This window comes from Dinoponera quadriceps, unplaced genomic scaffold (assembly GCF_001313825.1).
Source record: "Dinoponera quadriceps isolate SergipeBrazil2010 unplaced genomic scaffold, ASM131382v1 scaffold405, whole genome shotgun sequence".
NCBI lineage: Eukaryota > Metazoa > Arthropoda > Insecta > Hymenoptera > Formicidae > Dinoponera > Dinoponera quadriceps.
Window position 1 is genome coordinate 679,457 of NW_014554754.1, and position 11,891 is coordinate 691,347.

The 11,891-nt window shown below is 44.9% G+C and overlaps 1 protein-coding gene across 3 annotated transcripts; it reads left to right on the top strand.

Moving 5' to 3' along the window:
- Window positions 1–133: 133 nt before the first annotated feature.
- On the top strand, window positions 134–11,845 carry LOC106741360. Of its 3 annotated transcripts, none has more exons than XM_014613264.1 (12): window positions 134–342; window positions 1,189–1,778; window positions 2,111–2,221; window positions 2,309–2,559; window positions 2,792–5,022; window positions 6,609–6,738; window positions 6,824–7,309; window positions 7,390–7,539; window positions 8,860–9,569; window positions 9,677–10,078; window positions 10,398–10,702; window positions 10,818–11,845. In XM_014613264.1, the coding sequence occupies exons 1-12, from the start codon at window positions 285–287 to the stop codon at window positions 11,043–11,045; spliced, it is 5,652 nt and encodes a 1,883-aa protein (XP_014468750.1). In that variant the 5' UTR covers window positions 134–284; the 3' UTR covers window positions 11,046–11,845. The 3 variants fall into 3 exon arrangements, with proteins under 3 accessions (XP_014468750.1, XP_014468751.1, XP_014468752.1); XM_014613265.1 differs by having other exon boundaries at window positions 10,473–10,702; XM_014613266.1 differs by lacking the exon at window positions 134–342 and adding an exon at window positions 428–838.
- The last annotated feature ends 46 nt before the right edge of the window (window positions 11,846–11,891 follow it).

Below are 11,891 nucleotides of genomic sequence, written 5' to 3' on the forward strand. Positions count from 1 at the left end.
AGATGTGATCTGTGCAAAGAGCAGATAGATAGGAGAGGAATCAACATGGAGTGAAGAAAGTGCAGAACGAGCATCTCAGGGGACGACGCTCTCTCGGCTCTCGAAAGCGCCTAACTTCAGACGGCGGGCGCGGTGCGCGCGCATCGTACCGACGCGCGCGCTCTCGCAGCCTGGCGTTAGAGCGAAATTTTATCGACGGGGCGGGCGAAAATTGGAACGACCGAAGGACGAGTCGAGTGAGAACTGTCGTGTTTCGTGCGGGAACTGATATACACGGTCGGGTCATGGCGTATGTTAATGTAGCCGAGTGGAAAACGGATCAGGTGTGCGAGTGGCTGAAAGGTGCGACTGCGATGTTTTTTATCTCAGTGCTAATTGTGCGTTTGCGAGCGGCCGCGAGGAAAAATAATTGAGCGACCACCCCGTAGCCCGAAAAAAACATGTCGGGGATTCCATTCAGTTTCGTCTCTGTGAAAATCCATTCTCTCACTCTCGGCATACACCCGCCCTCGGCTCGCCCCGCTCCCCCTCTCACCGTTGCATGTCAGTTCATTAAGGCGTTCATAAAAGGCCGCCTTCGCTCATTCATTCATTCATTCGTTTCGTCCGTTCGATCGTCCGATTGCGTAATTCCCACATGACTCCCCGTCCGTACTCCCGATGACATTCGATATTAAACGTTCTGTTATTAATGATGTTCCATCAGCGGTGTCAAACGGTAATGTCGTTGAATCAATTGCGTGGGAATTGTTAGCCTTGGATCGACCCCGCGGGCAGGCATAATTGCCGAGAGGCTTTTTTCATCGACGTTCTGAGATTTTTCTTCTGTTCGTGATTGGTATTATTTTGTTTAGTGTATTGTTGTGCAACAAAATTCTTAACATATTATTTCTCACGTATATTTTGTTCTCAAATAGAGGGAGAGGAAAAGAACTAAATATGCAATATATATGTACAGAAGAATCAGTAATTTGCAGAGATATATGAAAAAGATAATATAATATAGTTTTTAATTTTTGTATAGGATCTCATTTTGTCAGATTCTCCGGATTGCATCAGTGTCTATTCATGAAACACAATGTAGTTCCTTTCCTACTTGTGCATCAGATAATAATGTATCATCCTAGATAATGACTACTATGATTCATCCCAGGAATTCTAACAATTCAATGTCTTTCTGTGTCACAGGTTTAGATAATTCCATACTTCCCTATGTGCATAGCTTCATGAATCATAGTGTTAATGGGCAGCAATTATTGAGCTTGCGACCAGAAGATTTAGAACACTTGGGTGTATTGAAACTCGGACACCAAGAGATTATACTTGAGGCTGTGGAGTTTCTGAGAAATTTTCATTATGAACTGGACAGGGAAAATTTACAGCTGCTGGCGCTGCGACTGTCGTGCCAAGCTCATAGCTTGCACAATGAATTGTCACGTCAGACTGATTCAAAGCCTGTTACTACTCAAACATTATCAGATGTGGCATCGGTTGTGATGGCAGTGAAACCTCTAGTGAGATGGCTAGATCGTCCCCCATTCAGTGGGCAATTAGAATATAATGACAAGAAGGCCGAATTGATGAAGCTGTCTCTAGAAATGGCCACATGCGCGCAAAGGGACAGATTCGCTGAAAAACCGATCGAAGAAATTAGAACGACCTGTGGTCAATTGGCAAAATTAGCAGATTATATTATTCAAGATATTGTTGACCCCATGATTTTGCAGCCTGCCAGTTTAGATCTAGCAACGTTAAAGAAGAAATCTGGCGATGATTTGGTAAGTTTTTAACCATTTATTATCAGTGTTATGTCTTTAAATTGATATTGCAAATTTTATCTATGATATTGCAAAGTATAATTTTGTAAACAAAATTGCTTGTATTTTAAACAGTTTATGTTTAATTTAAAATGACTTGGCCATTACATCCGGCAATGATAAGGCCCAACCCAACAAGTCATAATATTGTGATTGTGACTTCCTGCCTAGATAATATTTACTTAGCAAGCGCATAACCAAAATATCATTGTTGAATTAATATAATTTCACATCAATATCGTGTTGCATATGACACTGTTCATTTGATCATTTCAAAATATTTGTTTTTTCAGGGTTTTTATATTTTACCATCTTTTCATGGAGCACACCAGATAGCCGAGATCAAATTTGGATCTGCCGCGCATCAGTGCGGCAAAATGGAAGAGGGAGATGAGATAGTTCAGGTAAAACACGCTCTTGTACATCGGGAATGTCGGTAAATCGTTTTTAATCGATAAAAATAATACACACATAATGTATAAATTTATTAGGTAAATTATCAAACGGTAGTTGGTTGGGAGAGAAAGAACCTGCTTGAGTTGTTTCGTGAGAGCCCGGCAGAAATCCTCTTGACTTTAAAACGTAGACCAAGGCATACTAAAGTTTATGGGCAGATTTACATAAAGCCGTATAGACTTCCAAGTAACAAAAAAACCTCCTACGCAACACGATGGCAACATAATCTTCCATCTCCTAGGCCAGAATTATTAACAATACCTGACTTTACAATGCCGTTACCTAGGTAAGCTGCCCCTTTCTATATGTACTCTAATTGTCGCTCCTCCTCCCCCCTGCTGCTAATCTCTTATTCTTTTCTCGTCCGATAACCAATCGTACGCGAAGCATGATAAATTTTAGTCTAACAAAAACGCGTCTTGTTATCGCATCCTTAACATGTGCCTAAAAAAATATATCCGAGAAATATCGAAGACTCGTTTCCCAATGATTAACGAAAGCCGTCTTATCTCGTGTAGACACATACCAAAGAATCCCAGCCCGGAACCGGCGAGTATTTTAGATACGGTTAATATGTTGGACACGATGGCTACAGACAGTAGCGACTCAGATAGCGAGGCGGAACCACCGCTTCCAATCCGTCTCTACTCCACCAAGCCGAGAAGCTTGGTCCAAAGACGAGCTACGATAACAGGCGCCAGTCCCACGACTAAACACGGCATCGATATCGAGCAATTTTGGAAGGAGCTGAAGCAGGAACACTGCACGACCTTCCAATTGCGCGACAAAGCGGCGTCTTGCGCCCACGGTCTCGACAGCGTGCCGTCGAACATACGGCCGCAGACGTGTTTGGGCATAGAGCCGGTGAAGAGGAGAAAAAAGACTGACGGCCAATTGGACGGCAGGAAGGTGCAGTTTCAAGAGAAACCGCCGATCGACACCGAGCAACGGGAGAGCAGCGCCGTCCAGCCGGACGACGGAGCGAAGAGGGTGACGCGCGACGCGAGAGTAGTCACCGCTGGGAGCTGCGAAAACGGCGGCGAGAAGAGCGTCGCGAACAAAGACACGAGCAGGGAGCACTCCCGCTCCGCGGACAACGTCAACGATAGCAATAACTTCAGTGATACGACCGTGCCTTTGGACGAATGTAATAACTTTATTAGCGATGTGCGTAGTATTAATAGTAAGAGCTCGCCGGTGAGCAAAGAGATCATCACCGGCGTGCGGTGCGTGAAGGAGCGCGGTAAGTTGGACAAGAGCTACAGTACGCCGGCGTACGACCTGTCGGATCTCGAGGACAAGGAGGACAGGAAGTTGGCGCTCTTCGACGGTGGTCCGTTCTGCAAATTGGACTTACCGTTTCATTGTTCGAGCAACGGTACGCCGCCGGCTGGTGTTCTAACAAAGACTGATGCGCACCCGTCGTTCACCGAGAGCGCCGACGATCACAGGAGATCGAGGGACTCGCAGAGGGAGCCCGCCGCCAAGAGATCGGGCAACGTCGCGCGGAAAGTCAACGACATCGAGAAACAGCTCGCCCAGATCGAGAGCGCGGCCGAATCGGACTCGCGTAAGAATTCCGTCGCGCGCGCCGACGCGAGTCCCAGAGCCAGCGTGGAGCAGCGAAACCAAAGCAATATCGAGCGTAGCGTATCGGACGCGAGCGACAAGTGCGACTCGGGCAGCGCCGAGGCTGCCTGCTCGAGGAAGAGCTCGCCGTGCAACTGTCGTGAAGACAACCACTCGGAGCTGTCGTGCAGCGGCAGCAGCGTCGAGGGAGACGCGATGTCGCGGAGGTACCCGGAGGGTCAAGTCTCGCTGGCGCTCGACGGCGCTCTGATTCAGCACGCGAGGATGAAGTCTTCCACGACCGCCGAAACGACAGGACCACCGCTGTCGCGAGCAGCAACGAGCAGCAGTTTTGCGGTCGAAGACGACCTGACCAGCGTCGCTCATGGTGTTTCCAGGATTCAGATCGGCATGAAGCCGCAAGCTAAGTGCACGTCGGACTTGGCTACGGTGCAGTCTTGCCGCTACATCGAGCTGCCGAAGGTCGAGTCTGTGAGGAAGTATGAGAGCAAGCACCACGCGACACCGCCCGAGCCTCCGCCCCGGTATTATCCGAAGCAGACGACCGACGTGAAGACGAACAACGCTCCGAGGATTCCGGAGGACTCGGACAAGCCGCAGGTGCCGGAGAGACCGAACGTGAGACGGGAGTTGAAGAAGGTGGATTCGATTTCACCGTGGCATCACGCGAGAAGCAATTCGGACTGCCAGGACAGGAAGGACTCGCTCCTCGACGTGTGCACGTTCAGCTACGCGGATAATTCGTTCGACTTCATCGACGAGTCGCGCGCGATGATCGGTCTGAACGATCAGAAGTTCACTCAGTCCGACGCCTCGTTGTACAGCGAGAGCAGCGACAGGCAGCTGAGGGAAGATAGATACGCGTACGAGAAGTACGAGCCGTACACGGAAAGGTTCGCCTGCCTCGGCCAAACCGCGATAGACGGCTACAGGTCCGAGTATTCCCCGCGCCACGTCGAGTGTCCCGACGGCGTGATGAGCTCGAAGCAAATGATGGCCCTGCAACTGAGGCCGAAGCTCTCGGAGAAGGACCGGAGTTTCGAGAAGAGCGTCGTGAACAGAGCGATGATGGTGGCCAGGAGTATCGGCCTGCACGGCAGCTTGAGTAAGTCCAACAGCAGCCCGAGGAGCAACAGGAAGCGAAACATACTATTGGCTAGTAAGTGCGATTAGTATTAAAGGAGCCTATAAAGTAATGTCGCTCTTTTCGATACTTATACATTTCATTTTATTTAACATTTAACACACACAGATTAATCTATAATATACATAATTCCCACAATTATTGATAATCTTCTTCTATCTCTTGAATGGTTTGCTTGGGATCAGCTTCAATTTCAGCTCTAACACAGGATCCTTGTCAAATTCAATAGGTCTTCCAGATTTTAGTTCGTCGGAAAGATTGAAAAGTCACCGTTTTTAAACCAACGCCTGACACGTTCTGATATCCATGGCACTAGGATAAACAGAATTAATGGCACTTGTGGCATTGTTACCCTTTCGAAAAGCATCAAATGTTTAATATACACTTTATTCACACACTTTGGCCCTCCATTCTTAACGATACACTCAAATTTTCATTTCAAAATTTCACAATAAGAACACTAAATGTCAATAAATTTAATTAGTATATAAGTTACGTAATAATAAATCACGTCCACGAACAAAATGGCAATGTTTATTCAATCTGAAAAAAACGACATTATTTATAGGTATCCCTAATATATTCAGACCACGGAACTCATTCGGGCATTTTTCCCATGGACCACTTTGTATCTGATTTTATGTAATTATGTAAGACAGAACATTGATTGTTCATGTGGACATAAAAAGAACTATCGCTATTGTACATATGTAACAAATGCATTAAGTAAAATTGAACATTTGGAGTAAGGGTTTTAGCAGAGAGTGGCTGACTTGCAATTTTAAGACAGTGTTTTATGTCCTAAATCTTTCTAAATTATCTCTTTTTTTACTCTTTTTTAAATTATATAATGGTTTATCATCAATCACAAATAGAACTGCTTTTAAGTTTAAGACTCCACACACAAGACAGTCATTATGTGTTATTTAAGATAGTTGGTCCGTAGAGGGCTGGATTTTTAATGGCGATATTAAGGGACTTTTACTTCATAGTTACATAAGGGCATAATAATTATTATTTAGCGAAAAAAATACTTTCCTACAACCTTATTTAACTACTTAAATAATAAATGTTCATTTTTCTGGATGCTCGAAATTAAGACAAATATACACAATATTAACAAACAGGGAGATATTATTTATTATTTATTAATCTATACATCAGCTGAGCCAATAGCAGTGCGCACATAATAGAAAGCAATATATAAGTGTATATGAATACTTAAATATATATATATATCGTAGGTATTACAGTAAATTATAAATTTACTACAATACTACGAATAATACAAAAATATAGCCATTTCCTATTTTCAAAACGAAATAGTCAATAATTCTGAAATTTTTGCATAATGTTTCTGTGTCAATCCTTGATATCATAGTAGTTTTTTATTAAAATCCTAAATATGATTTAGGAGAAATTAAAAATAAGAAAATTAGAAGTAGGTCATTAATCTCAAGTGAACGAGTTATATTTATACTTATCTTCCGTTTGAAGTCGTCTCTCACGCGTGTGTGGCGTTACTCTTAGCGTTACTCTTGGCATGAACGTTTCAAATGTTTCTCCACTCCACAATGCACAAGTCACAATTTTGTTATTAGAGAGAAGAAACGTGTCTGTGAGAGAGATCGGCGCTGGTGACCTGGAGGGATGGTTGACATACCGTAGCAGAGGAGCAGGCGGAGCGTGGGCAAGGGCCTGGTTCGTGCTGAAATGTTCATCTTTGTACAGGTGAGACCATCCGAGATCTGTTAACACAAATCCCATGTGTAATCCTGCGAGCCCACGGAGCTCTTATCTCTGCGCTTATCGGCAGGTTTAAAACGCAGGACGGCGCGAAAGCCGACTGCTTGATCGCGTTAGCAGGCTTCACCGTGTCGCAGGCAGCCGAGGTAAAGTCAAGGAAGTACGCCTTCAAGGTCTATCACACGGGTACGGCGTTTTACTTTGCCGCCGATACCGAGGACTGTTTGAGCCTGTGGCTGGACGCGATCAATAAGGCCACTCTGGGCGCAGACGGTTACAATCAAAACGCCGGACTCTACAGCGAGACCGACGAGAGCGACGGCGAGAGGAACAGGATGAGGGGCACACTGGAATCCAGGCAGAGTTTGGACAAATCCTTCGGCTCGTTGAAGAAGATCGCGCGGAAGGACATGGTGTTCAAGGATCACGAGATCGTCGGCGCGAGCCTGGATCGCAAATACTTGAAATTCCTCGGCGCGAAGAATCAAAATATGCCCGTGCCCACGGCACAGTTCCGCAGTTACAGAAGAGTCCTGCCGACGTCGACGCCCAACAAGTGAGTACACCCGAGAAATCCTTCGTCTCCTCTCTCTTTCCGAATCACAGCCGTCAAGATTGTAACCGAATGTTTCACAGGAAAGAAGACTCCAACTCGAACTCTCCGGACCTGCAGATGACCATCGCAGGCAGCACGTTCTACGGCTTGAGCACCTCCCAGAGCGCTACGGACATGTCAAGCCCGTCGAGCAGTCAGGACATGGGCGATTATCGGCGCGCTACGGATAGGTCGGTCTCTCTCTTTATCCACAGTCCCCCTGACCATATTATTGTCAGACACGTCTTAATTTTTTCATTGGCTTCCAAGGACCAGGTTTATAACACGGCTCATCTATCGATCGAATTATGATAAAGAACCATTATTCTATAAAAGATTTTTTTTTACGTCATCTCATTTGGCTGTTAAAATGACCTTGAACAAGTATGAACCTGCGCTAGTTGCATCGTTGATAATAACGAGAACAGACGTGAGTTTTGTGTGTGTTAATTGAAATTTAATTTCATTTTCATTTATTTGTAGCTTGAAATTTCAGATTTTTTGCTTACTAACGGGAAAATAAGTTTTTGTGTGAAAAATGTTATTTACAAAAATTATGGGTAAAACAAGTGATTTGGCACCTCAGAAGGTGGCAGAGGTAAAAGTGCTGATTGACACCGAAAATTATTCTAATCGAGTAAGTATAAAATCAGTAGTTTTTCTTCTCCTCCTAACCTGTATTCTATTAAAAAATCAAAATGCGTCTAATAATATGGCCAGGGACTTTATGTAGGCGTGGGAGCGATTTATTTTTCTCTCTCACACACACACACACGCACACACACTTCTTAATATTCATATATGTATCCTATATCCATTATCCTGGAAATATATATATGTATATATATATATTTTTTTTCTTTTTAATGAAGGGTTGAACGATGTTTTATTAATATCTAAATATATACTTAAGGCTCTTATGTCCTCACTTTGATCGTCCTTGTCTGATGACGTCAGAAGCGAGAAATCGCATACCAAAATATATTACGGTATTCGTAGAAATAAAAGAATATGTGCATAAAATAATACTCGTGATAGATTCAGCACACCTGTAAAAATGTCCGGGCGCTTTTCTTTAGCCTGAGCAATCAATAAACAGCGGAAAATCAGCATAACATGCGACTTACGTTTTTAACTTATCTTTTCTCATAATTCTGTTACGTTAATTTTACGGCTATTTATTGATTGTTAAAGGAAAACATCCGTTTGTACAAATGTGCTGCATTTATTACGAGTGCCATTTTATGCATATATTCTTTTATTTCCACGTTTTTCCGCGTTTTATTTTCAGTGTTTTTAATCTCTTCAGAAAATGGTATAATACCGTAAACAATTTAATTTCTAACATGCAAGTTATTTGGAAAAAATTTCACTTTTCACTCACTTTTTTTCAAAAATCTCACTATTTTCTTACCTGTTTACGAATGAAACACACTTTTCTCACCATTTCTGACAGCTGAACGGCCGTGTCTTGCAACAATAACACTCGTATCCTCGCGACTTGACTACAGATCCGTCGGTGGCCGTGGCAGAAGAGCGGACGACCTGCAAGGCTTCCTCACGCTGGAGGCGTTCATGCTGTCGCAGCAAGAAGAGGATCAGCAGCGGCCAAGTAGCGCGAACAGATCGATGTCGCCGCGCATCACGCCTCTAACTAACGACCACGTGCACATCCAGCACAGGAACTTCAACGACAACGCGTGCAGCAACGAGCAGGTACGGCAGTTGAGTGACGCGTCGCCATCGGGCGACGACATCGGCAGTGTCTACGGCAGGATCAACAACGAGAACAACGGCGCAGCCGTGTACGGTCACTCGAGGCACGCGAACACGCACTTGTCGCGTCAGCCCGCCGGCGACCTCGTGGCCGGCCGGTCCGAGGGGAAAAGCGACTGTGCGAGCGACAGGTCGTCCTGCGGCAAGTGCAAGACGAGTGCGCACGAGAAGAGGACGTGGGACGCGCAGCAGAGAAGGGCGCAGCAGGAACAGCTGGCGAATAGCCAGCAGAGCAGGAACGGCGACGCGATGTACTGGAGGAACGCGATGAATCCGAGCAGACAGGACTTCCAGGGTTACAGCAGGGCTTATGAGCAGCACAACTGCTATCCGCAGTCTTCCAATCACGAGAGCTACGTGACGCATGATTATCTTCCGTCGAGGGACGTCGGGAACTTGATGGAGGACTTGAGGCCGGTGCCGAAGCGACTGATTAGGAACGACGGTAAAGTTTCGACGCTTCTCTCGAGGTCGTCCAGTGGCGACGTTCATCTGTCGTGATCGATGACGACTATTCGAGCTTTATCTCGATCGTATTCGTTTTCATTGCAGGTTACTCCGGGTCCAGCAGCGACCTCACGTCTCACGCGTCGTCGGAGACGCTGCATCGCGCGAAGAAGGACGTGCTAGTCAGCCGGAAAGGGAGCTTCAATCTCACCAGTCGTCACGAGTACAGCGCATCCGACAAATACTGGCTGGACTCGCTGAGACGCGGCGATAAGAAGGCGGCCGCGAACTGCGATAAGAACCGTTTGAAGAACGTGGCGCAGTACCAGCCACCGCCCATACCGACCTCACCCTTCGAACTGGAGGGCATGAGGGCCGCGTTCGAGATGCACCTGGACAAGGGTGATCAGGTGCAGAAGACGAGTCGCCTGAAGAATCTGTTCGGAACCAAACAGCAGAAACCCTGCACGCTGGATCTTCCCAAGGATAGCCAGAAGACCATATTAGGTGAGTAATCTCCAATTAACACCTAGCCTCGGCCTACAACCTTGCTCTAGGACGTGAACAGTAAGCAAATTGACCAATCGTAGTCCTTTATTAGAGGAATAGTCGATCGTGATTGATCAATTTGCTTATTGTTCGAAGCAAAATTGTGGATCAAAGTTTAAACCACCCCGTCATTCATACTCTATAAACACGTAATATTAAATAATATTCTGGGTATATTCTTAGAATATTAAACGTTTCTAATGATGCTATTTAATGTTAAGTAATATTTCTGGAGTATCAATAGATGGTTATATGTTCACTCCTAATAATATTTAAGAAATAATCAAGTGCAATCTACGAGGTATTTCCGCGAGACGTGACTCTGAATCTGACGATCGTTGGGCGCGAGCAGGTTCGCCGAGACTACACAGAGCGCTGTTCCGCGACAAATGCTCCAATCAGTCGCAGCACCGACTGTCCACTCGTTCCGATAGTCAGAGTCCCGGCGACAGTGGGATCAGCCAGTCTCACAGCTCTTTCAGCGGGAACAGCCCTTCACAGACACTCAGCCAGAGTGTCAGTTCGGTCAGCTCGGCCAGTGACTGGAGCCCCGATACGTCAACACCTTCCAACGTGTCAAAGGTACTTGTTGAACGTACAGAAATCCTATTGGATTTTAAAAGGGAGTTCGCGTGAGCTTTATAGATGGAGGAACATTGACCGAACGTTTGAGTTTCCTTGTTCTTTTTCTTGTCAGTACGGCAGCGGGTATTCATCCGGCCAGAAGATCTATCCCGATCTGTCGAACATCAGCAGGAATTTGCTGGCGCCACCAACGTTACCATACATACCGCCGCCGACGTCTCCGCCACCCGATTATCCCGATCTGGAGTACCCGCCGGTGTTCGAGCCCGGCGCTTATTCCTTCTCGGACACGTCGTTGCTGCGCAATCGCGGCAAAAGTAGTCAGAACGCAGCCCAGTGACAAGCCAAATTCAACGCTCCGATAATGCACCAAAGATAATAATTTTCTTTGTAATGACGGATTATTATAAACGTCCCGACAGAGGCATAATTGAGTTTAACCGATAAATCGCGTTTAGCAATTAGTATTCCGCCATGAAATATTTCAAAGTATATGACCGTCCACTCGCACGAGCGTAAACGAGCGTGTACTCTTGCGTATAGCTGACGAAAATCGTCGACGAGTTTATTTTCCTCCAAAGCTGCTATGAGGCGAGAGATATGTATTTTGCGAAAAGCCGAATATAGCGATACGGAAGACTGAACTAAATGTTATCTAACGTCGTGCCGTTAGAGATACTTGTAAGTAGCAGACTCGTCTGTTCCGGAATTATTCTGCACAATTCAGGATGGAATCCTACATTGTTACTGATATTACGATTACTGTTGTTAGTAATGATTCTCGAAAATAATTCCTTGTGTCTTCTGTAGCAATATAGAAACGTACCGCAGCCGTTCAAATCATGTCTTACCAGAATATTTTTAGGATTTGTGGCGAATACTTTTTAATATCGTGACTTTATTCAGTGTGTAGAAGCTAAAGTGTCTTCTGAGGTATTATTTCCTTTATATAATTATATATTACGTATTTTATATATATATATATATATATATATATATATGTATATATATATATAATACGTAAACAATAAGACACACTCGACTAATCATAGATTTTATAAACGATTGAATCTTACAAGGTATCTTATATATATTTCTTATGTACATTTTGGAAACACATAATGCCTAATTTTAAACGTATTAATANTTTTTACATGGAGTGTTATCCAATTGTGTGTATTGTGTC